We start from the raw sequence: 27,481 nt of genomic DNA, 5'->3' as shown, positions 1-27,481 counted from the left end.
TATATACATGAATATCTCCCTGGCCCTTAATCCCAATCATACCCACACCCTCACGTATGCCCACATTAATGTATTCAAAATCTTACTGTCATTTCTTAGGAAGTTATTTAGTAGTTGGAAAAGTGGAAAACTATCCCAAGAATCTTGTGGTTGAGCCTCTAGTGCTGAATCCATGTCCACAGTAAATAATGACCAAAATTTCTCTGCATGTTCAGCCAATAGATCTGGCCACCAAGCAAATGCCTACCAAAGGATAAAGAAAGAAGACTTGTTAGAAACATAAAAAAATGCCAGTGCCTACACTTAATGAAATTGGAAAAGTTCTTAAATAAAATGAAAACTTTTTTCAAGAAAAAAAGAAATTTCACATGAATAATAAAAGAAAAAAGAAAACCAGAAACAATGACCTATATTATAGTATGAATAATGAACACCTCTGATATCTAAAATTTAATATTTAATTAAAAAATAGTTCCCTTGGCTGAATTTTTAAAGTTTTTTTTCCAAAACATGATTAATTGTCTTTGTTTTATTTTCAATAAAAGAAAAACTAAGAGAACATTTTCCTTCATTCACACCTTTAAGAAAATGTCAGTTTCATAATAGTTTGACACAATGAAAAAGAACATACCTCAATTTGGAAATACCAGCTATTTTAATTATTGTTCTAATTAATTTCTTTTTTGGAGCAAATCATTTTAAAGTTAGGAAGTTCCACCTTTATTTTCAGTAGCATAGTAGGAACCTAAGGTTTATACCTGAAAAATTTATTGAACCTCTCCTTTTAAGAAAATGAACTGCTCAATACTGGCTTCCAAGATTTTGCTTTAAAATAGTTCATTCATAGTAACTATAGGCCCCAAAGAATCAGTGACTAAAAAGAACTGGAATCAATCTATGTATGGAGAAATAAATGTTCAATGTAAGCTAACTGTAAAGATTTCTGCTAGATACTATGTCTCTTATAATGGATATGGGATACAAACAGGAAACTTGAAGAATGCAGTAGTAAGCAAGATTTTTATTCCACACTTTTGCTCTTCTTCAGAAATATAGGGATAAATAAGAAAGGACTCCGAATCCTCAGTGAGTGAAAAGAGATAGAACACAGTGTCTGGAATACAGTATTTGCTTAATAAATGCTTATTGGTTGATCAAGTAATAATCTCCTCCTCTTCCTTCCTACCTCCTACTCCAGCGTTCTTCCCAGGGGAAGGTACACTCCATGTCCAAAATCTGCCTTTTTCCCTCTGCGTTTATTGGCTACATCTCTTGCTCAAAGATCAAGCCTTAAACCTAATGCACTGTGGAGCTCATAGACTGGATACCAAGTCTCCACCCACCTAGCACAGAGTGAATGTAATTACTAAACAGTAATTGTTTCTCTTTTACCCAGGAACCTTGAGGGTCTTCCTCTCCCAATTTGATTTTTTTTTTATTAAAGGGGCCATCCCTTGAGTAACTGCTTAAAGAAGCCTATTCATTGAATATCTCACTCAAAGTGAGAATGTGATAAGACTTTATCCTGAAAGGGTCAGGGTCTCACATTGCATCCTGGGCCATCTCCAGTCATCCTGATGAATATCAGGTCACTGTATCCAGATGGCTCAGGAGAAGAAAGTGAGGTTGGTGACCTTGCACAGCCTTCCTTCATTCAAATCAAAGTCAACTGCAAGTCATGTCATCATCTTGATGTCATGGTCCTCTTTGAGAAAGAAGGACAAACACAACAATCATATTACCTCAAAGAAATTTCTTTCAAAGTTATACATCAATTATAACATAGTCACTACCACTAAAATAAATTAAAATTAGGAAAATAACAATCATGATGTAGTAGGCAATTTAGATAACAGCAATTCCTTGTGTACTTTTTAAGGATAATGCTCATAGTAGACTCCAAGAAGAGTGAGTCTAGAAGGAACATGAATTTCTGACATTTCTGATTGGCCAGATGCTGAGTTTTTCCTCCAAAGTTTAATAAAGTAACAAGAAAAGCCTACAAAAAATCCTACTTGAAGCTTTGTCAGATAGGAGGTGAGTCCATTTTCACCAAAGCTGTACCAGTGGGTTCTGATGAACTCTGCCATGCTGGAAAAGCCTTTCTTATCCATGGTCCAGGAAATTTTGGAAGGCCAGTCTACAGAGAAGCTCATGATCACAGTTCGGACACTAAACAATTAAGGTTTTTTTTAACCATAGTGATCCATAAAACATAAAAAAGTACAAAATAGCCTTCAATCTGTTGACTCTGTGGCAGCAACCTCTCCCTTGTTCCACGGTGATGGTGGTAGAAAGGAAGAAACAAAATGAAGAAATGGAGGAAGTAACATGTCACAGAAGTCCTGTCCTCCATAAATACAAGGCCTAGCACCACCCCAGTTAGGTCCTCAAACACCATACTAAACATCCAAATGACCAAGGTCTCCAAGACCAGTCAGAGAACTGTGTTGATGTACCATGTGTGTGATATCTCCTGCATACACATACCTCCATTCTCTACCATCTTTGGATGAGGTGTTTTGTGTGAATTTAGTCTATCCTTTGAGCATACTATTATCCAGGTATTTATTGATTCAGACTATTGGCCCCAACTATACAGTATCTAGAGAATAACGTTAAACCAACGTCATCAAAGGAACCTGGAGGGTGAGGCCCCAGCCAGCTGGCATTCCTCTAACCCTATAGTGATTCAGAGCTGCTTCCTGCGAAGGCAGCATCTCCTTCCCCTGCTACTTTTTCTCAAACTTTAGTCATCATTGTTGCAGAATCATACTCTTCTCCCCTTCCTTTCCTTCTCAGCTCTCTGGTATTTATTTCTCTTTTTATCTGTTTTTATCCATCAAAAGTAAGCTGCTTGATGGTGGGAGTACTTTTCATCTTTGTGTCCCCAGCACAGTTGAGTGGGGGCAGCAGATAGAGCACCAGACCTAAAGTCAGGAAGACTCACCTTCTTGAGTTCAAATCTGTCTTTAGACACTTAGTAACTGTATGACCCTGGGCAAGTTACTTAACATTGTTTGCCTCAGTTTTTCATCTGTAAAATGAGCTGGAGAAGGAAATGGCAAACCAGTATCTTTACCAAGAAAATCCCAAATGGGGCCACAAAGAATCAGACACAACTGAAATGACCAAACAACAAAATCCCTAGTAGAAGGTCTCACACGCAGTAAGTGCTTAATAATTGTTTGTTGAACTGAATTAATTGGTACAATGGAGAGTGCACTGGACCATGAGTAGGCTCTTGGACTTTAGTCCTGACTCTGCTACTAATTACCAGTGTGTCCTTGGGCAAGTCACTTTACCAGGGTTTGCATTCCTCATCTATTAGATGATGTCTGCAAGCCCTAAGTTCTAAGTAGACTATGGGGCTGAAAGAGTTTACTTAAGAGTACAATTGGAGCATGAGCATCTACTTCCTTTGGAACTGTGTCAATTATGACACCTTGTAGTTGGATAAACTTATTGGTTCAACCAAAAATTCTTGTCAAGAGATATCTAAGAATCTGTTATTGTGAGTGGGTATATAGTCTTGAGGCTCACCAGAAAAGATTATACAACCTTGCTAAGAAGAAGGAGGAAGTCTGAGGCAGGGCTGAAAGAGGAGGTCAAGAGGACTTCAGAGTGAGGGAGAAAAGTCTTATAAGGAAAGTCATTGTCAAAGATCTGAAGGAGATGAAACCTGCTTATCTGAAAATTTGCTGAAGGACAGAAACAACCTTTTAGCCCTGAAAAGTAAACTGCCACTGTGAACAGAAGTAGAATGGAAATAAAAGGACCTGACACATGAGCCACTTGAAGGTCTCTTGGAGGCAGATGGATTAACCTCTACCAAGGGAGTTGATCTGGGTACTCTTTCAAGGAGTCAGGAAACTCTGGTTTGAACATACGGCAAAATAAATATTAGACCTGAGAGCCAGAGCACTGATTCACTTTGACATACCAAACTAGAAAATTCACTCTCCATAAATGTTCAGAGAAAGATTTATCAGTGAATGAAAACATTCCCAAGATACATTGATTCACTGAGATGGATAATAGGAAAATTGGTAATATGTAATTAATCACTGGTAACACACACCCATACAACACTACAATACCTAACCTAATTAGAGAATGACTCATATTCTTGAGTTTCAAGGAGAAGGATAAGAATATCTTTAAAAATTAGAAACAATCAGAATTGTTTTTTTTACAACATAGCATCATCAAATAAAGAGATCCATACTAGAAAAATGGGTAAAACAATATTATTTTGTGTGAGATGGGACACGTACCTCTCTTCCCTGAGGGAATCCAAGGATTTGAAAGCATTGTAGAATGGGAAAAACATTACAATATTAAAATATATAACAAGGGTTCACTGTCATAATTTTATCATGAAATCTGTGTTTTCCAGTTCCTGATTGGCTTGTGTAAAAGTGGCCTGTATTCAATAAACTTAAATTCTTTTGGAGATTGGAAAATAATATCAGTTTTTTGTTTTGTTGGTACCCATTACATTTTAATATGTATATTAGTTTTCCTGCAAATTTTAATTGTAATTTCAATGAGTATGTAATATTTAATAATTACCTTTAAATGGTAGGAAATGAGGATCATAATAGAGTAATGAGTTTGAACCTTGCATAATTACCATTTTCCTTACTGGTGCTAATAAAGAAAATGCCAGATTTGTAAAACCTTTACAACTATTAGGATAATAAAGAATCTATGTCTTTTATAGAAAAGTACACTGTATTTTGGTATCCAATCAGAATTAGTTGTTTTTTTTTAATTTGTAAAAGCCTAATACTTTGATGATAATGCTTTGCAACAAAAGACAAAGAGAAAACATATATTTTATCAAATAATCATTTGCAGTGTAACACAGCAGTGATACTAGTGTAGAATAGAACCTCCTGGGAATTCATCTCAAATTATTGAAGCAGCTGTTTCTTCAGTTTAAAATAAAATATCCATAACAAGTTCACACATGACAGATGCAAGGTAAAAACTAGATTCCACAGTGTGAGTGAAAAGCAGATGTTTTGAATGATCATATTTATAACCAGACACAATAAATCTTCGTTTAACCATGGTATGGTTTCATGGATGTCTTTATTCGAGGAGTTGTTTAAAATGTACTTCCTGTAGTTTCTTATATCTTTTGAGAGCAAGGTTTCATTAAACGTAAATATTCTATAAATTATATCTATATCTATAATATATATGTATATATCTGTTCCTGTATATCCCTGCTCACCTCTTGTGGCTCCTCAATAACCAAACTGATTCTATGGTATTCAATTTTATTATATCTTATGTAAAGAGAGCTTCTTCCCTCCAGAAAGAAAAGAAAAAAAGGAAATAAAAGAAGAAACCTTTTTCATTATTGTGAATAAAAGCCCTGATCTTATGTGGAGTCATTTTTAGAGTTTAAAATAGGAGAATCAATATTGCTTTTAGTATGTTCAGATAAGCCTAATTTCAAATTAGGATCTGAAAACCATTGATTTTTATCAACTAAAACACAGTGAAAATTGATTTATACATATATGTATATAATATCTATCTACCTATATCTACCTATCTATCTATCATCTATCTATCTATCTATCTATCTATCTATCTATCTATCTATCTATCTATCTATCTATCTATCATCTATCAGACAGAGAGACCAAGAGACAGAGAGAGAGAGAGAGAGGCAGAGACAGAGAGGCTTTAAGGTTGGCAAAGCGTTTTATCTATATTAATTGATTTTGAAGATTTGAGAAGCTTGAGAAGAAGAAGAAATCTGAAATTAATCCACTACATGGAAATCTATAGTGAACTTTTGATGAGATACTACATGTACAACTTTTAAAGCATTGTGAGATGCCAAGTATTATGACTATCTCCTAAGCCAGAACTGTTCTCTTCCTTCACTGTACTATCATAACACTTTGTACATCTCAGTTGACTTTATGTCTTTTATTTATCGATATCTGTCTGCAAGTCTTGCCGTTCCTACTTGACCCCAAGCTTCAAGAGGTGTATGGGAGGCAGTGGAGCATAGTGGATGGCACTGGACATGGAGTCAAGAAGGCTTGAGTTTGCGAATCCCACCTCAAACACTTACTAGCTGGGTGACTTGGGGCAAGTCTATTAACCTGAACCTCAGTTTCTTCATTAGTAAAATAAGGAGGTTGCTCTAGATGACCTGTAAGGTCCCTCCTAGCTCTAAATCTATGATCTCTTGTCTGATTCTTCACTGTCTCCTCAAAGCAACCTTCTCATTCCCCTGTATGTGGCAGATACTCAATATCTGTGCATATTTTCTTGAACTGAACTGCTTTAAAACTACACATGCTTTCCATGACTTTTCATCACCTCCTGGTACTATCACTAGTCTCTCTCTTTTTATGCCTTTCAATTTCTTTTCTGAACCAGATTCCATGAAGGGAATGCAAGTATGATTTGATTTCTGTTCATTTTACATAAACTTCCTTCCCTGAAGGTAAGTGCCCTGATATGCATCAAGGATCATGGCTAACCTGCTCTTTAGCGTTGCTCTCATTAAAGGGAAAAGAAGTGCCTGGGGCATTATTCTACATTGAAAAAACCATTTTCCTCACCTCTGAATGATGCTCCTCATTCTGCTGCAAAACTTCTATGCAGAGCTCTGCTAGATGAAGGACCTCCTCCAGCTTCCTAGCTGGAGCAGCGTGGTTCATGATCTCTACAGCAAAAAAGAGAATGGCAAAGATATTACCTTGGAAAGTCTCCACCAAGACAAACACATATTCTAACAGTGTTGAAACAGAGCACGGATAGATGGTAGTTGTGTTTTTTTTTTTTTTAATGGAAGGAATAAGTGATTCAAGGCAACAGATACTTTACGATACAAATGAATACACAATAGTAACAACAGTAGAACCCAGTTCACCAGATTACAGAAAATATTTCACCCTCAAAGCAATCACAAGCAATTGGGAGTGCTTTTCTGTTTAATACAGGGGAACTAACAGGTACATCAGTACATCAGATGCTCAACTTCTGTAACAAACAAGTTATCATTTTCTTCAAGGTCAGGAATACAAAGAGAGAAGCTACCATGGATTTCTCTCTCTCTCCCCTTTTCATTGTATCACCAATACAATGCCATCCTCACAGATGAGTCATCCCTTCAATTTGCAAAATCTGGTTTTGTGGTGGTGGTCATTGCCATTGGAATTCCATGCCTGAAATGTTTATAGTTTAGGTAATCACAAAACTGAAAAAAAAATTAAAAGTACAAAGTCACCTGAACCCACTCTGACAGCATACAATTAAGTGATTTCCTTCCCAGCTCTCCTTTCTAAATAACACACAATTCTTTGAAGCTGAAGGTTCTTTCATTATTGTAGCAAAACTGGTGCTCTAAAAAGACAGGTCATAATAGGATTATAAGGTAGTGATCCAAAACTCAGTCCCAATGAAAGCAAATAGCTCATTGAAAATACACAACTAATTTGGCAGGAATGAGAGATGGATGCTGCCAATATTGAAAATATTTCTAAAGTTGATTTACAGAAGAGAACTTCAAGTAGGAAGTAAAGGGTATTCAAAATAAACAGTTCTTTGGCTAGATGGACATACGAAATCAAGGAAGTTGTAGGAAGGGAATTAAAGCTTTTAGGAAATAAAGATCTCTTCTCTGAGGAGCCTGGGGCCTCTTTTTTTCTGTTGAAGAGCCTTCTACTTCATTTTCTCACCACTCCATCTTACCACCCTAAGGGATTTACTTGGTAGAAGAGTCTTCTCTACTTTATTTATTTCTCAGATTTCTTCATCTCTGGGCCAAGTAAAGGGGTCAGTCACCAGAGCCACTCTGGTTCTATGTCACGGGGAAAAAATGTTCTATTTCTTTATTCAGGAATGTCTGGTAAACCTAGCCACTTTCTTTTCTCACTCATATATATCTTTTTTCTCCTCTTTTCTTCCATATTCAACTGTAGATGGAAAAATGGGTATGTGTGATGAGAGAGAAGTGCTATCTGGATAGGCTTTTGGGGGAAGATAAACTGTATCAAAGTCTGCCTTTCTCACTATCTCCAGTCTGCCTTTCCAGTGCAGCCACATCCCCTAGAAAGATGGAAGTTTTTGCTGTCTAGTCTGTGGCAGGGGTAAAGGAGTGTGGAAACCCAGATTCTCTGAAAAGTGGTCAGCATGTAACCACTTTCACAAAGTCACAAATACCATCACTCTACTACTCCATTCATTCTTAGGATACAAAAACAAAGGCTCTAATTTAAGGAGCTCAGATTCATACATCCTTAAATATTCAAGGGACAAATGAAGGTGAAAGAACAATTTTCCCCCAAATAGAAAAATTTCTCCTACAATATCCCTGTAAATAGTTTCTACCTCCTAATGGCAGGAAATTCATTCTTTAGTTAGGACCCTATTGTGTTGTCTGACAGATCTAATTAAAACAATCTAGTTGGATAGATATCATGTGCACATCCAAGTAAAGTGAGAACCAAACAAGTAGTGACCCATTTTGGTATTGATTGAACCATTTTCACGGACAAACATTAATGTCCTTGAAAATATATTTTATTCCATGGGTCAGCTAATTATTGCTCAAGGACCAAATCTGGTGCACTACCTGTTTTTTGGGGTTTTTTTGGGTACAACCTGCAAGCTAAGAAGGATATAATAAAACTATATTTTAAAATGTAAAATACATTCTTCACTTGTGGACTATGCAAAAACAGAAGATGGGCTGGATTTGACCCAGTGACCTACATTACAAGGCAGTAATGTGCTGACTCTTGTTTTATACAGCCTCTTATATGCGAGTTATAGTTAATATCCTACTTGTGCCGAATTTATGTCCAGCTCGTTATAGGTAGCTGCCTATTCATGTCCAGTGTTCATTTTTCCAATCCCCTTCCAATTATCTATAATTTTAAACTTATCTGAAACACACATATACACACACACATGATTTTAAGCCATATAGCATGCCTACTGGGATAACATTTAAGGGTTTTATAGCAATGAGCAGTGTGGGATTTTTCAAAGGAAAACATGATTTCCTAAATGCTCTTTATTCTGATCCAGTCTTGCTCATTTCTGGTCCTTACTCATATTTATATGTAGTATCCATTGAAAAGATACGTACTAATGAACTTGCCCAGCTAGTATGAACAATATTGCTTTTCATCTACTTCAGATCATTTGTCAAGTTTGTTTGTTTTTTTTTTAACAGCGCAGTGGTTTTAAGTCCAGAGACTAATATTCTTGGGCTTAATATAATTCTTACATTAACCACTCTGAAAAAGTATAACTTCAAAATCCCTAGAGAAGCTTCCACTTTTTATTCAAGGCACCTATCATGACACCAGTAAACACTTCTGGTCAACATATATACTTCTGTTTTACTTCTCATTTGATGTCAATATTCAACAGGTCACTGAATGAAGCTATTTCCACACTCATGTATTATCATTGCTTTATAACCTTAGTGTATGCAGACACTCTTCAGGGCTACATTCTGTTTTTCCTACTGAATCAAATACCATTTTAAAATCACTGACCCATAAACACAGTGGGATCTGTATTTTCTACATCCCTTAGTGAATTGTCTGATTCTAAAGGTGTGGTTTGACGTAGAGATTTCCTACAAAGCTTGTCTTTCCCTCTCTCCCATTTTCATCAAAAATGCCTTTGAAGCTCACACAGACATTTGACATAAAGATCTTATAGAGATGATTGTATGACTGCATGCAGGTGAATGAGTTGGTAGTTATCTTTTTTTTTTTCAAAAGTTGGGTGGGGGTAAACAGCATTCTTCTGGAATCTCCCCTTCCTTGAGCTATCTTGAGGATAGATCACAAGTGTCTTTGAAATTGTATTGTTTACAATATGGATTTATTATGTCTTTATTCAGTTGGGTCCAGTGACTCTCCTGCCAGTGAGTGATAAAGGGGAGATACATCACTTTAAAAATGCCACTTAATATATTCCAGAGTGATATATCCTTGTTGTTCTATACTGACTTAATCTACAAATGCCATGATATAGCTTGGTTTATAGCCCACTTTAGCCCACTTTTCTCAACTGCTTTTTACTTCTTTATGAGACAAACTTCTGAATCGTTTTGTTTTCATCTTTTATATAGTTATGCAGATGAGCTTGTACTCTGAACTGGCACTGTTTTCTACTTCACTGTCTTTCTGGGTTTTTAAAAAATTGGCATTTTCTGGGCTCCTTGGGCCTCCTTGTGGCATTTGTTCTGTACCAGCTAAACCACCAGGAAATTCATGTTACCAAGTGACAAAATAGATGTTAACTTCATTTCAATGATCTCTGTGAGGTTCTTTATAGAAGTCTTCTACTTCATCCTCTGCAACGGATGTTGTTATATAAGCTATCATTAGAATGATGGTAGTCTATTTATATTCTCTGTGAACACTGCAAGGCAAGAGGATTAAATATTCGATGAAATAATGACCTTGTTGTGTACTCAGAGACAAGGAGGAAATCTGTCACTCCTTTCTTTGTCTCTCCAAGAAGAACCTGGGAACTCTCCCTCCATTTAGCTGTGCCCTCCTCATGTCTTCTGGTTCATACATATGTGTTCCAGTTCCTACAGTAGCATATCAACTCAATGGTGACATCTCAATTACCTATTGAGGCCACCTATAGTTAAATTAGTTTTTGTAGAAGGTCTAGGAATTTCTTAGTACTCTTTGCCTTTTCTGTCATTTTTGCTACAGAAAGAGGGTCATTTTATACTCCCTCTACTCCACATTTCATTGATTGTAATGTTATCTTCTGAAACAAGACTCCAAAATGGACACCAAGTTATCAACTTTCCAACTTTCAGGTGATGAACTTTATTTAGTGCACTTTGTCTTACATGGTGGACAACCAGCCTATGCCCAGGATTATATTTAAAGCCTTTTCACCTTCACAAGAGCTGGCAGATCTTATATTCCATTGACAAAACCCTTAGGAACTTCAAAGTTCTTCTGTAGGTCTTTGGGAGGAATGGTACAAAGGATAAATTTTATAGAGTTTCTGAGGACAAAGTGAACACTACAGACAAGAATGGTCATGGTAATAAAAGAGAAAGGAAGACTTGAGTGGAAGTCTGAAAGACCAGTTGGAAAAGACTTCCGAGGTGATCTAGTTGAACCATTTCATTTTACATATAAAAAGCAAACTGAAGCCAAGGGAGCTTAAATGACTTGCCTAGGATTATACACCCAGTAAGGGCAAAGGGTATTCAAAGCAGGGATGGTGGTGGCGTCACTGTTAATATCAGCCATGCTGATAAGAGTAGGCTGATGGGAGTCTGATTGGGGAATTTTGAAATATAAAGTTAGAGTGAGTGGGAAAGTATGTAATGCCTGGACTTTGTATGACACTAAATATTGGAATAAGAAGTAAAGACTTTGTTTTATAGCCATATTAAAGGATTTTGAGCAGAAGTGTGGCCTGAAAGTGGTTTTAGTAAGACTAAAGAGTGGGCATGTAGTGGGAAAGAAATGGGATAGGAAAGATATATACGGAGGTTGCAAAGGGTCAGATTATAAGAGCAGAAAGGCCTAAATTAGGGTTGCCTTAGTAAAAACAGAAAGGAAGGAGAAATGAAAGGCATTATTGAAAGAAGAATTCATAGAACTTGGTGATGAAAAGGATATAGGGAATAAGGGAGAGGGAGAAGTTAAAGGTGATTTTATAATTAGGAGCCTGGTTGTCTTAGAAAATGACTGTACTATTGATGGAAAGGAGTCACAATGGGCCATCTAACAGATATTAAGACTAGTGATTTGTAAAAATATCTGTTTTTTCTAATTATGATTATCTTCACATAGACTGCATTGAATAGATGGCCATTGATTGCTCTAAAAAGGTAATCTACTTGCATTGGAATTGTTGAGTTAAGTCAAGTGAGAAAGATGGATAACAAGAGCTTTTCAGGGACCACAGGTTATAAGTACTGAATTGTGAGAAACAACCACCAGCATTACAGTGAAACAAATTATATAAAAATACTATGAAGAATCATTTAAGGCAACTCTACAGAAAGAATGGTTGTTTGGAAATAACAGTAACTGGAGGATTAGAGACATTGCTAGGACAATCCAATTGAAGTCAACATGATCTTCCCATGAAATAAAGAAGTCATGTCAAAAATAGGGGACAAACTAGTTGACTGCAGCATTAGCCCTAATTCAGAGAATATATAGGATATTTCAGGATTATGTGGTAGATTATTTTGTTGATACAGACAGGCACTGTCTCACATTTATATTTGTAACCCCAGCACTTGGCATAAAGCTTGGTCCATAGTAAGCGCTTAATAAATGCTGGTTGATGGAGACTTTATACTCACTTAAAACATACATTGCTGACAAAATAAAAAGTTCTTATCAAGGAAGATGTTATCTACCCTCAGAGAAACAGAGGACAAAAAAGTATAACACAGTCTTACATAATATGAATATATATATCTATATATGAGTATGATTACAGATATCTAAGTATACATGTGTATGTGTTTATATGCATGTATATATGTACATGTATGTGTATATGTCTATATATGTGGGTGTGTGTATATAAGTGTACATACACAAACATACACCCATATAGAGCATGCTTAATTGTAGCCTTCTTCGGGAAGGGAGGGGAAGAAGGTGGAAAAAGAATAAAGTAAAATGTACATAGCAGAGAACAAAAAAAGCCTACAAGGAAGCAAAGGTGGACAGCCCTGAACACAGTGTGTAATGCTTATTATATAGGCTTTCTTGAAATGGTAATTTATTGCTGTATATTTTGAATCCTCTCACATTCTACTGTGCACATGGCAATGCTTTTTTTTTCTTATTCATGTATTTAAGTTTATAATGTTTCTTTTTCTTTTTCTTATTGTATATTCAAGTTAAAGCAAAAAAGCTGTACATTTTGAAGCTTCACACATTAGGATTTTGACTCCCATCCATCCCCTTACAAATCACTTCACCTGTCTGTGACAGTTTTCTCTTCTGCAAAATGAGGAAATTTAATGAAATAATCTCTAAGATCCCTTCTAGCTTCAATCCCTATGGTCCCAAGAACTAAATGAATTGCAGATTAACTGCCTTTCAGGAGAGAAGTAGCATAACTCTTGAACTTTTCTAAGGCAATGACAAATAACTTGTCAATGGAAGATATCTCCTTCACTACTATTAGCCTGTCTTGTAATGGGTCTCTCTGCCTTAAGCATTTCCTCATCAATCTATTTTCCAAGTCTGACAATATTTCTCCTGCCTCCTATTCAATAAATTCCAGTGGCTCCTGATTACCTTCAGAACCAAATATAAAATCTTCTGTCTGGCATTCAAAGCCCTTCATAACCTTTCCTGTTATCTTACACTTTACTTCCTTCCATTTAGTCTATGAGCCAGTTACACCAGACTAGTTGTTCTTCCCACCTGACACTTCAGCTCCTCACTATGTATTTGTACAAGGTATCCTCCATGCCTGAAGACCTCTCCTCTTAACCTACAAGTCCTAGCTTTCTTGGCTTACTTCAAAATTCAGCTCAAATTCCACGTTCTCTAGCACATTAGAATGTGCGAATCTTGGAAACAAGGACTATGTTTTTGCCTTTCTTTATGTCCCTGGCACTTAGCATAGTGCCTGGAACATAATAAAGGCTTATTAAATACTTGCTGACAAACTAACCCTGTTTACTTTAAACAGGGTAAGTATGCCAGTCCACTGGTGGCAACAGAGTTGGAATAGAATCTTTGGCTTCTAGTCAAACTATGATTTAATACTGTCTATTTGAAAGCATTTATATTGAATTGTTGACTCAAAATTCACACTTATAATTTTCCTTTGTTCTCAAGAGTCTATTATTTATTTCCTAACAGCTCATCTATAAAATGGAGGGACCTAAAGATTTAAAGGTCCATTGCAGAAACCACTCCCTCATTTTGTAGATGAGTCACAAAGAGGTTAAGAGACTTGTCCAAAGTCATATGGGAATTAAGCATCAGTGCCAGGAATCAAAATGGGGTCCTCTGTCTCAAAATCCAGTACACTAATATACCAGACTGCCTCTAAAATAAATTCTTTTGATCTCCATCTCTCAGAAAAGGATGAAAGACCAATACAAATTGTAAATAAGAGAGGTTGAGAGTTTGAGGAGTTGATGACAAAATGAAAACCCCCAACCCTTTATGCATGTTTGAAGTAAGAAGAAATCATTATTGTGGTTATCTGAAAACTTCTGTCTAGGCTGAAAGCCCATTAGAGCGTAAAAAGCTCCTTTTACATTTCAGAGTGTCTTACATAAAAACTGAATGGAGATGGCACTCTCTTTAAAATAACAGAATGTTATAAATCATGTCACCCTTCCTAGATTCAAGATATTGACAATACTCAAACTCCATACTCATATATAATGGCCTCTTCAATACATTAAACAAAATCCAATTCATCAAGTGTTAGGTATTTTGCTTTTTTTCTTTGTTTCATAGGTTTCCATGGTCAAAAACTTTATCACTAAGAGGCCAGCCTATTGGTTCTAAGACTCTCCAGACTCAGCTAGTCCTTGGATATCAGATATTTTTTGTCTGCTGGGGTCATATTAGAAGTCTTTTCAGCATGGAAGAATACACTAGATCCTGCAGTCTGTTGGGAAAGCCAGGGCTATCTCTATATCATGATGAAATGCTGGAAATAGGACTTAATGGCCCTTGGTCCTATACAACTCCCTTCTGCTTCTGGGGAATTAGATAATACTGCCTCAGCCATTTAATAGAGTAAGTCACTAAACTTGTCTTAAGAGCAGTTTCTTCAGTTTTAAAATCAGAGTTATAATAGCACCTCCTTCATAGGACTCATATTTGAATTCCAGCTCTAGAACTGGAAGAGACTTCTGAGGTCTTCTACTTTAGTCACCTCATTTTACAGACGCAGACACTGAAGCCCGAGAGTTTAAATGACTTGATCAAAGACCTACAGGTAGTGTCAACATGAAAATCAAGTCAGATAATTTGTATAAAAGCACTTTGCAAACTTAAGGTGCTACCTAAATGTTAGCTAAATGGAAGAAGAGATTCCAAAGATTCTCTTTGCTGAGACAATAAAGGAATTGGGAAATCTCATTATATCATGTGTCCAAAGTCCTTAAGAACATTATTTTTGGGAGGCTTTAGGCCATTTCATCTTATATTGCTCAATACAAACACTGGCACAAAGACTACCGCAAAAATTCCTTCAAGGCCCAGCTAGAATCCTACCTTCTACAGAAAGCCTCTCCCAATTTCCTTCTGATTCTAGTGTCTTCTCTCTGCTGATCATCTCTAATTTGTCCTGTATGTAGTTTATTTGTACATAGATCTTTGCATATTGTCTCCCTCTTTAGATTATGAGCTCTTTGAGAGCAGGGGCTATTTTTGGCCTTCATTTGTATTCCATTGCTTATTAGCACAATGTCTGGCATATAGTAGGCCCTAATAAATGTTTATTATTTTATTGATTGGAATAATTCCCATTTTTCCACTGCAGAATATGCAGAGGTAAGTATACTCTATGAAGAACTCACCAAGATTCACCAAATTAAGTCGATATATACTTGACTTTTAGTGAAGTTGTACAGGGATGGAGAGCTAGGATCCGGATGACTTGGGCCCAAGACTTACCTCTGACACATACTGGCAAATCATGCCATAGGCTACTCTCTTGGGGTTCCATGTAGTTCTCTAAGAATATGTCACAGAACTCTTTTGGTCTGCATTGGTGGAGAGAGTCTCCTGACCATGGAGTTCTGCACAGTAGCAAAATCATAAATATGAACCAAAATACCCCCTTACTCCTGTCATAAATCCCATAACAAAAACCTTTAACACTTGATGATTTTAATGCAAAGGCTGGTGGAGAAGAAGTACATTTGCTATGGAGTTATGGGTTACCTGAGTAACATCCTACATTTTCTCATTGGCATCTATGCAGTTTTAAACAATCTAGACAGCCCCAGCATTATGGAGAACTCTTATGGAGCATTATAGAATGACAAAGGGAAGAGTTTCCCAGAATGAGAAGGCAGAGATGAAGTGGGATCTACACAGTTGGTAGGTATACCAATGACACCGGTGAAAAGAACAGATGCAATGAAGTGCCATTATGTATGCAATCTTTGACAGGCACACATGTCAACATTCAAGACATTCAAAAGATTATGTATTCAATAACTCTACTAGACAACACTTACCAATAGCTCCATTAAAGTATTTTACAATTGGTAGCATTGGTGATGTCTCCCTCAAAATGTTCTAAACATGAGTTTCATTTCCACATCACTACAAGTGGCCACATTCTCCTAGTTTTACACTGAGTTCCTGATTATTTGGATACCTTTCAAATGGTGACATTCAAAACAAACATGTTTAAGGTGAATAACATTTTCTTTGGCAAATGTTGAGATATCACTCTCAGCTGTTATTCTCAGTTAATTTCTATATCTTTCTGGTCTTTCATTTCCTTTCTTTTTACCCACAGTTTTCTCCTAACATTAGTTGATTACAACATGTGGATTTTAAATGTACTTTCATTCAATATTTTTTTAAAAGAGAGATTAGATATAAGATGTAACATTTCAGGGGATGGGACAGGAGGAAATAATATGTAGACCAAATGTTATGTTTCTTGACCTTTATCTCCAAATGTCATTGCTTTACCAAGTGGTTCAGAGGAATCAAAGTTCTGATAGATGATGATTTTCTGTCAATTAATACACAGCAAATATTTCTTAAGTGTCTGCTATGCTGGGATACAAAGGCAAAAGACAACCCCTACTCTCCTGAAGTTCACAGTATAATGGAGGAGACAAAATACAGACAACTACATATAAACAAAATTAGCCACAACTGGAAAAAAACCAACAGAAACAAGACATTAGAATAAAAGGGGATTGGGAAAGGTTTCCTGTAGAAGGTGGAATTTTAGCTGGGACTTGAAGGAAGCCAGAGAACCTCTGCCAGGAAGCAGTAATGAGGAAGTAAAGCATTTAAAGCAGGTGGGATAGTCAGTGAAAATGTCCAGAGTCAGGAGATGGACTAGCAAGGGGGCAAATGTCATCAGACTGAAGAATACGTGGGGGTGAGTGGTGGGACAAAGTAAAATAAGACTGCAAAGGCAGGGGGTGGGGCAGGTTGTGACGGGGTTTTAAGGATAAAGGATTTTATATTTGATCCTAGAGGTAACAGGGAGCCATTGGAGTTCAATGTGGGGTGGGTGGGTGACATGATTAGACCTGCGCTTTAGGAAGATAATTTTAACAGCCAAGTGGAGGATGGACAGGAGTGGGGAAAGACTTGTGACTAGGAAACCCACCAGCAGGCTATTGTAATAGTCCAGGTATGAGGTCATGGGAGCCTGCACCAGGGTGGTGGGAATATCAGAGGATAGAAAGTACAGAAGTAAAGTCACCAGATATTGGCAACAGATTGGATACAGGAAGGAGGGTGAGAGAGAGAGAGTAAGAAATCAAAAATGACTCTCAGTTTGTAAGCCCAGGTGATTAGGAGGTCAGGGATACCCTCAATTATAATAGGGGTAGTTGGGAAGAAGGGAGAGTTGAGGGGAATAATGAATTAGATAATTATTGTATACTATATATTATATTATATATAAGTAGATAATGAGTTCAGTTTTGGAGCTGTTGAGTTTAAGATATCTACAGAGACATTCAATCTTCGATATCTAACAGGCAGGTGGATATAAGAGAATGGAGATCAGCAGAAATTAGGGCTAGATTAGGAAGACTCAACTGATAAATGAATTCAGGAAACTAATGAGATCACCAAATGAAATAGTAAAGAGGGAGAAGAAGAGAAAGTCCAGAACCAAGTCCATGGGACATGCACATCCAGGGCTTATCTTTTGTAGCACAGCTATACTTCCTTCCTTTTCTTCATGACAGAGAGTATTGGAACCTCAATATTAGATGTAGAATGCTGCCTTGACACCTCTTAGCTCTTTTTCAGAAATTCTTAGAGAGTTGCACTTTCTGGCCAGGTTAACAAGTAGATCTGGCTGACTGTAATTCGTGGGTCCAGATCAGGTAAATCAAATAACCATATTTTTATGTGAGAGTAACTTCTCTGCTCAATGCTAAAAACATTCTCAAAATCCTAATACTAGGGAAATAGCTCTGGCTTCAGGCTTTGCGGTAAATCATAGCTGGATGTTGTATATTTCTGTTTTAGACGATGTATCTAGTAGTACTGGCAAAGGAAATTTACTTTCCCCAAGCCCCATGAAATAGACAGATTAATGCAAAGTCACCTGATAGATCTATTGTACAGAACTATTAGAAACTGGAAGAAGTTGGTTATATTTAGTCTGTACAGTTCCTTCCCAACTGGCCTATAGGGGCTTGGCCTCCTAATGCAAAGATCTTTATCAAAGAGGACACTTTTATTCTGATTAGCACTGGGAAGTGCAAATTTGCAGGGGTATTTATTTTTATCAGGCAAGTAGAAAAGTTTGAGAAAAACTCATAAGGTTCGTAGAGGTCTTTGAGGTCATTTAAAGCTGGGCCTCACAATATACAGTAAAGGAACAGATTCATAACCCAGTAGGACAGGGATATTCTCCTAAATCATGGACCTGAGGAAGTTGGAATAAATCTGTCTGCTTATGTCAGCAAATCCAGGGACTGACAGTTAAAGGTATTGTTAAAAGTATGTATCCTTGAGTTTACAGAAGAAGCCTTCCACATAGCTCAGCTGGGAATTGTTTCCTGGTGAGTGGGGTTTGGTTCAGCAGGTGACCTGACCTGCAAGCACTATAGGACAAAGGTTATGTTGTCTATGCAGTAGGTAATCCTCAGGGGGTGGAGTTCTATAAACACAAAAAATATTTCATTAGATCAGAAACCCTGAGACCAGTGAAAAATGGTGGGTGATGAATGGTGTGTGCAGGATGCATAACAGCTGAAGGCCTGTTTTTGCATTCACTAGTTTGCTTCCTGTAAGGCTTGCAGAGATCCCTGGAGGTAGTAAGTTCTGCCCCAGTCTGTTTGAATTGTTACTGTCATACCTCAGATGGAGGGCTTGCAGGGTGACTGACGCTTAGCTAAGGTTTGAGTCAGGATTAGAGAACTATGATTACTTGGTTTGCATCTCTTAGAGAAAAGATGGGAACAGACAATGACTAGGGAAATGAACTAATAGGGAAAGTACTTTTCTGAAAGAGATAGGATGGTCCAAGATGTGACCTGAAAAAGTAAACAGGATGTCTTGCACAACTTTGTCAAGCTAGAAGTCACAGGGTAGCTAAATCCAAGGGTCTTGGAATGACACAGTATAGACATGCATGCTGAAGGTCCAAATTCAGGGAAATCAGCTTGGAACCAGGGAGAACACATTACAAAAGGGGAAAAAGGGGGATTATCTCACTAGGGAGATAATAATAGAATCTGAGTTGGAATATAACCTCAGATACCTCCTAATTCAATTTATACTTGAAGAATAATCTCCAATATATCTTGTAAACCTTCATCTAGCCTTTCTCTGAAAACCTCTTGCGATAAGGGACTCCCTGCCTTGGGAGGCCATCCATGTTCCTTTTAGATAGCTCTAATTGCTCATTGCTAGGGCAGCTAGGCGATGCAGTGCATAGAGTGTTGGTCTGGAAGCTGGGAAGATTTATCTTCCCGAGTCCAAATCTGGCTTCAGAAACTTAATAGCTACGTGACCATGGGCAAGTCACTTATCTGTTTGCCTTAGTTTCCTCATTTGTAAAATGACTTGGAGAAGAAAATGACAAACTTTGCCAAGAAAACCCCAAATGGGGTCATGAAGTCAGAGACTACCGAAACAACTGAACAACAATTGTTAGGGAGTTGTTATTTTTTCCCCTTAAAATCTTATTCTTCAACTTCTACTCATTGTTCCCAAGGCTGTCCTTTGAGGCCAAGAAGAAAAAATGTAATCCTAACAGTGTTTGGAGCCAGAACTAGCACAAAATCACTGACATTTTCTTCTGGACACACATGTCTATGTGGATGTTTCCCCTGGCAAAGCACTGACCACATACTGACCCAGCTCCTAATACAACTCCATGTGACTGGTGGTCATCATACCCATCACAGGACTACCCACAAAAACCCGGGGCACCAAGAATATAACATGGAATCTGCACAGGATCAGGAGCTAAAGCAAAATGCCCTGGTCAGGTCTACTCTCCCCAAACCACATAGTAAACTCAGACATAACCCTCCCATTCCCTATATGTCTTTATCTCCTGGAACCCTCCTCAATTTTTACCTCATCATTCGTCTTCCTCTTCCATCCCTTCCATCTTATGGCACTTGCTGACACCTAGCTCTTTCCTGACAACATGTGTCTTAGTACTTTCTGCAAGTCAGGCTACTCCTACTCTCTTACCCACTAACACACAGGGCCAGGAGAACGAGTTGATATACTTCTTGCCACCTTCAGATCCTCCCTCTGCCATGTCACTGGAAAGGCATTGCTCCTCTTTTAAAGTTCTCACCATTCCACAAAGATCCTTGTTACTATCATCTATGTCCTTCTAGGTTATTCTCTATCCTCCCTGATAAATTTAATACCTGGATCATAGTCTTCTTCTCTACCCAACTCTTTCCCTCTCTGAACCCCTTAGTTTCTCAGCCTCTCAAACTTCCATGAACTCCATCTACAAATCACATTAACCTCTAATGTAAGTGGTTGTCAGACTTCGATACCTTACATATTTCCCACTAATGTAAATTGTCCCTGCAGGTCCTTCAACTCCTAGTAGTCACTTAAGTCCACGGTCTTCACTGCATTATCTATTATTTCACCCTATTATTATTAAAGCATAAAAATGATTTTACATTTTGGAGTTGGGATAACAAAATCGGGGGGGGGGGGCGGCGGCAGGGAGAACATGCAAAAATTGCAAATCCATGAAATGCTATTCAAATAGAGAAAAGGTATACCAGATGACAGCAGGCAGGGATAGTAGTTGAAAGAGGAATATTGTTTAGAGCATTCAGAACCCAGGCATGTTATATAAACATACACTCTGTTTTCTTCTGTATTATAAATCCATTTCTATTTCAACTTCTAATTTGGCCAGCAAATTAGTATTCATTTTTATAAGTGACAAAGTCTGAGAAAAACATCTCTTGAATGAAGGTAGGCATTTCAGAGCATGGAAGTTGTTCTGGTGGGCTTAATGCTTAATTTTAATGTTTAATTCTCATGCATTGACAAGTTCAAGACGAATCAGTGGTTCTTAATGACAGTCAGAAAAGCTACTGTGATGTTAAACTGCATCGAGAGAAGCAGTGTTGAGAGCTGGGGAAGGGATTCCTACTTTGTTCTATCTGGTCAGATTATATCTTGAGTGTTGTATTAATTTCTCATTATAGCATTTTAGGAGGGGCACTGATAAGCTAAAAAAGCATTCAGAGGAGGATGATCTGAACGGGGAAGGGACCTCAGGTACATGCCATATAATGATCAATTGAAGGGACTGGTGCAGGTTAGACTAGAGAAGATTTTGTATGTATATGTGCGGGGAAATGGAAAAGGGGGAAGCATTATAACTGCTTTCAAGAATTTTGAAGGCTGTCAGATAAAAGAAGAAATAGATTTGCCTGTTTGTACAACAAGGTAGAACTAGGAATAACGAATAGAAGTTGGAAGGAGGGGAATTTAGACTTAATTTATGGAAAAGCTTCCTTAACAATTACAGTCATCTAAAAGTAAAAAGGGTTGCCTCAAGAGGTTTCTGTTCTCAAGAAGTCTCTGGGAAAAGGCTGGATGGCCTCTCATTGTACTAGAGGGTAATCTTCATGTTTTGACTAGGTTAGTTGGTTTCTAAGGTCCCTTCCAGCTCATATTCTGGGATTCTCAGAAATTGTATTGTCTTTGGGATTGCTCTGTAATTGACCTTCTGTTACAGCAGCCTTAGGGAAGTCTGCTCTGGACTCACTTTCTGGAGGACTCCTGAATATTTGGTTCTAGGGACATCTCTGGGGTTTTAATCCACTTGAGGGGGACGTACATTATTTTAGTCCAACCTTCTCAGATAATGGGCTCACAATTCCAGGAGGGGAATAGTTCTTAGAGTTGATGAATCCACTATCAATCCTCTGTGGCTACTATGGTGTCCAGTAATACTTGCTGATTTTGTCATGCCACTTGGTGTGAGAGAAAATCCTAACTATTAATTACTCACTTGGCTTGTTCTGCTTATGTAACTCACTTCACTAATACATAAAATCTACAGTAAATCTATGAGAGCAGTTTATTTGAAAGGAAGAAAAAAAAGAGGCTGTGTAACTAAATTGTGATTCTCCTGAGGTACTCACAAAATGCTAAAAGATCTACAGAAAGACTTGCAATCCCTTGGGAAGATTCTCTTTGGAGAGGTTATATGAGGAAATGGGAAAAAAGGCAGGATAAGGTATGAATGAACTGCAATCTGCTCTAATGGAGGGAATGTTTATATGAAAGAGCTCACCAATCCATCAAACCTTTGAAGAATATGAAATTTACTCAGTGTTTTCCCTATGCATGGTGGTATTGCCCTTTTCAAAGATGAGGAACTGAGGCTCAGAGAGGTTAGGAGATGTCTAGGGTTACAGAGTTAGGAAGTGATCATAGATTGATTTTGAACTCATATTTTTTTTTCTAAAACTCTTTTGACTATATCCTATTATCTCTTTAATATCAACCTGTATTTTAATATAAGCTTCATTTTGGATGAAAGCTGAACTTTTTTAGCAGGCACAGCATCCTTTCCTGTTTTCCAAGTTTCTAGAATTTTGTCCTAGAAAAAAGGTTCTCATAAAAAAGCACTAATCTAGAAAAGGGATAGATGATCTACCACAACTGCTGAAAATCAAGAGAATCCTAACATTAGAGCTGTTTGAAAACAATAGTTCTGTGGTCTCCTAATTCCAGTTACCTTTGGGACCTATCAGTTTAATGACCCAGTCATTTAAAGTAACAGTATCAGTTAATTCTGCCTTGGAATTAGTCATCTTAATGATACTGTGCTTTGGCATAATTGTTCTGTGGTCACAGTCAAATTAACAACTTTACCTGGATTACCTCTCATGTCAAATGCATTTCTAAACCACTGGCCAACTATGGGACAAAGGGGAATTAGCCATTAGGGTACAGGCCAATGGGAATAATACATGATCCAAACTGAGCAGTCTCTATAAGCCAACATAACTGGTGACTATCCAGCATCTAAGGACATCAAATTGCAAGTTTATATTAAGATTTCATTACCCCTCATTAAAAGAATCTTTAAAAAGGCATATAGTTTACTTCCAATTCTTTAAAATAGGGGAAGCAAGTAGTTAAGTTACAAAGAAAAGGAATTATAGAGTTGTATTATATTTTTATATTGTATTCTCTTTCAGATTTAGGGCTGGAAGTGATCTTAGTGGTAAACAAATCCAACGGAATTATACATATGAGGAAACTGGGGCCTACAGAGCTTGATGTGACTTGTACAAGGTCACACATGGAATAAATGAGAGTCTGTATCTGAATCCAGGTCTTTTGGCTTCCAACCCAGTGTTCTTTCCACAGCCCCATGCTGCCTCATTGATTTCCAGGGTCAGAGGGGATGAAGGGTACTCCATCTTCCAAATCTGCTCAGTATATTCTAGACCAGGGGTGGGGAACCTTTAGCCTCAAGGCCACATATGGCCCTCTAGGTCCTCAAGTGCAGCACTTTAACTAAATCCAAACTTCATAGAACAAATCCCCTTAATAAAAGGATTGGTTCTGTAAAACTTGACTCAGTCAAAAGGTCACACCCAAGGACCTATAAGACCATATGTGGCCTCAAGGCCACAGGTTCCTTACCCCTGTTCTAGACCATCTCTTCCAGAAAGCCTTTCTTAATTCCCTGAGCTTGATATGATTTTTCCATTCTTAAATTGCTTGTGTTACTTTATTACATTCAAAAGGCACATTCTGAATTACTTGGAAGTTTTGGGGTTTTGGGGGTTTTTTTGGTCCAGATCTAGTATTTTTTCTTTGTAGGGCATTCTGTGTATAGAAACTCCATCCACTAAAACAGTACAGCAAATTTTGCTTGGGGCACTGAGTGATTAAGTGACCTGACCAGAATCACATAGGTGGTACGAGTTAGGGGCAGGATTTGGTATTCTTGCCTTCAAGGACGGCATTCTATTCACTATGCTTTCTCTCAATTTATTTGTGTCTGTCTCTTAATACCAGACTGTAAACCCCTTGAGGGTTACGATTGTGTCCTGTTCATTTTTTAAATCTCCTATCCCCATCCCTAACCAATGTCTTATATAAAGTTAGCACTCAGTGTTTGTTGAACTGAGGTATAATAATACTCTCAACTCTAAAGAGAACAATTCTTTGACAAGTTATGACCAGGCTGGCAAGTGTGTATTTTTCAAAGTAATGTAAACAGGTTTGTGTTGATCTTATACTCCAATATTCTACTGGGATACCAGAAGTTTTTCTTTGATCTTTAGCTAGATTTGAATAGCAGTGTCAGTTAAATGACTGCCACTGAAATTAGAGATTACTTTCCTGATCTAATTGGTCTTTGTGTTGGTTTTCAATTTTATAATTAAAATTTATAACCTACTTTCTCCTTGTGTACATTCATTGTGTACATATGTATTTATGAGGAAATCATTTTATTTCTATTTGGCTACAAATTCAGAAGATGTAATTATGATGATATCCATAAGAACATAATACTAATGATCCATGCCAATACCCAATATATTTTCTGCTAAAAGTTCACTATTTTCTTTTTCTTCCTTTTCTAGTTAAATCTCCACAAATCACTTCCTTTTAAATACTGCATTTTTGTGTAAAAAAGCTTAACATTGATCCCAAACAGATGCATGTGGTTGTTTTATAAAAAAAAAATTCACATATATAAAAAAATGACACATGAAGCCTTGGGACCCAGGTGAAGTAAGGCCTAGAGAATTGTCAGGGTACAGGTGGTGAATTAGGGAGTTGGAGGTAGGGAATTGTGTAGCTGAGACCCCAGAGGACTGGCTAGATAGAAAACTAGCTAGGTGAGGAGAAGTTTCATGAGCAAGGCATCAGGAAGTAAGATATGTGATAAATTAAGAATGAATACAATTTGCAGACTTCAGCCTTGAAAGATGACTGAAGAGATTTTCATTCTGCAGAAATGTCCTTTTTTGGTCTTTATATGTAATCAAAACCTATTAGGGCAACTATAAAGCTTTTAAAAATACTCATAAGATTGTTCCTGTGTCATCTCTGTGATGATGAAAATGTTTTTGATGTGTGGTAACTGAGTTTTCAGACACAGGCAGGGCAGCATAAAGACTACTGATATTAGAAAACCTGAGGTTCAAATTCCATGTTCCACACTCACGAGCAGCATGGAATCTCCCTCTGGTCCTTACCTTCTTCATCTATTAAATGGCGGATGATAATATTTGTGCCTGCACAGAAGTCATCCTGTGAAGCATGGTTTTTCTTATCTTCAAGCACTAGAAAAATGAAAGTCATAGCATAATATAGCATAATTTTTGTGGGGTTTTAGTGCCATCTTGAAAAGTTGTTATTCAGTCACTTTTCAGTCTTGTCTGACTCTTTGTGACACCATTTGGCCTTTCCTTGGCAAAGATACTGGAGTGATTTGCCATTTCTTCCTTCAGCTTATTTTACAGATGAAGAGACAAATAGGGATGTGACTTGCCCAGGGTCACACAGCAGTAACTGTCTGAGGCTGGATTTGAATTCACAAAGATGAGCCTTCCAGATTCAAGTTCAGTGCCACCTAGCTTCCCCATCTTGAAAGTTACACATGACCTACTCATCTCTAGGTTCATAAATCAATGCTGGCTTGTACGTTTGGGTAACCAGGAGGCACAGTGTAGAACACTGGGCCTGGGGTCAGTAAGACTCCTGTTCCTGAGTTCAAATCTGACCTCAGAAACCTACTAGTATGTGACCCTGGGCAAGTCACTTTTCCCTGTTTGCCTCAGTTTCCTCACATGTAAAATGAGCTGGAGAAGGAAATGTTAAACCACTACAGTATTTTTGTCAAGAAAACCCCAAAGGGAGTCAAAGAGTTGGACATGATTGAAATGACAACAAAAGACTCTATGTTTACTCTAATGCCAGATCGCATGGATGGATGTCCAGCTATCAAGTGATTTCTCAGTAGATCATTCTTTTGAAAAACAAATTTTGAAGCTTACATAAAAGTTTGATTAAATCCTTTTACTTAATATTTGAAGCTGATTTGTCCTTTCAGTTACAGTTCACACATGATGAACCTTCACTAATTCTCAAATGAAATTTATTTGTGCCACATTTAAATGCTTCTAAACACTCCCAGCTACACACGTGCAGAAATCTTGGCTGTCAGTTTCCATTACATTGCATCTGTCAAATTGGTAGAGACTTTTCTAATGCATCTATGTTGCTCAGATTAACGAGGTGCTGTAGGAGACAAGCTGCTGTGTGCGTGTCACCAAGTTTATCTGTTGACACCTTTGAGTAAATAAACAGAAAGTCATCATCTGTTTTCAACTACATTTTTAGACAATGACAAAAGGAAAGAAAGAAGGAAAAAAACCTTGCTGATGGGAAGGTATTTCAAGTATGCATTTATCTGTGAGTCACACATGGACTATCTCAAAGAGGGGACACAGTCAATCACTGCTAACTGAGCTGAGCAAAATGACATCTTTGCTGAGACCTTTTGCTGAATAGGTGACAAGCACTTGTAATGAGATTTCCATGTGTCTGCATAGCACATGCATTAGATTAGATCAGAAGCTGTTCACTGCAGAAAGGGAAAAGGTTAGTGTCTAGGGAGTCATTTTCTGTGCAAATGCTGAAAATGTACATAGGAGCTTTACTTTCTCTTGTGCTGTCTACATCTGGATATATATATATATATATATATATATATATATATATAAAGACCTTAAATGGGCAGCTGTTCACCAGGAAGATATTCTGTGGAGATGTGAAATTGGAGGTTGTGTGGATTTTAAATATTGATTTAAAACTACTGCACTTGGCATAAATAGGGCATCTAGGACACCTCCCATTAATATTTCAGTGCTTTATATGTGGTAGGTGTGTCATATTATAGACTTTACAAATCTTTTGCTTTTTCTTAAAACCTGTGAAATTCCACACATTTCATGAAATGGTAGTCTTGGAGTCAGGACATCTGAGTTCAAATTTTACCTTAGGCAGGTATAAGCTGGGGCTTATACTTAACCTCTTAGAGACTTTTTCCTTGTCTGAAAATTGAGGATTGTGCCACTTACCTCACAGGTTTATTGTGAGGTTAGCATTTTCAAACCATAAAGTGCTTTCTTCTAAGTATGTACATGTGCATCTTTTTCCTCCCTATCATCATATATGTTTAGGAGTACACGGATATATATTTATCCAAAGCTGTGATTCCACTGATGCTGGGATTTGCTTGTGAGGAA

The 27,481-nt window shown here is 37.4% G+C and overlaps 1 protein-coding gene across 17 annotated transcripts in view; it reads right to left on the bottom strand.

Moving 5' to 3' along the window:
* The window catches only part of CADPS2 (calcium dependent secretion activator 2), a 741,873-nt gene that overhangs the window by 110,342 nt on the left and 604,050 nt on the right, over positions 1 to 27,481 (bottom strand). For all 17 annotated transcript variants that reach the window (XM_072652868.1, XM_072652877.1, XM_072652869.1 and 14 more), the window contains 2 exons: positions 6,600 to 6,703; positions 87 to 243 (listed from right to left, as the gene is read on the bottom strand). In XM_072652868.1, coding sequence (XP_072508969.1) covers positions 87 to 243; positions 6,600 to 6,703 — 261 coding nt within the window. The remainder of the gene's footprint in view (positions 1 to 86; positions 244 to 6,599; positions 6,704 to 27,481) is intronic.

The sequence above is a fragment of the Notamacropus eugenii genome, chromosome 3 (assembly GCF_028372415.1).
Source record: "Notamacropus eugenii isolate mMacEug1 chromosome 3, mMacEug1.pri_v2, whole genome shotgun sequence".
Taxonomy (NCBI): Eukaryota; Metazoa; Chordata; class Mammalia; order Diprotodontia; family Macropodidae; genus Notamacropus; species Notamacropus eugenii.
Note: the sequence above shows the minus strand (reverse complement) of the source record. Positions and strands in the feature narration are given on the sequence as shown.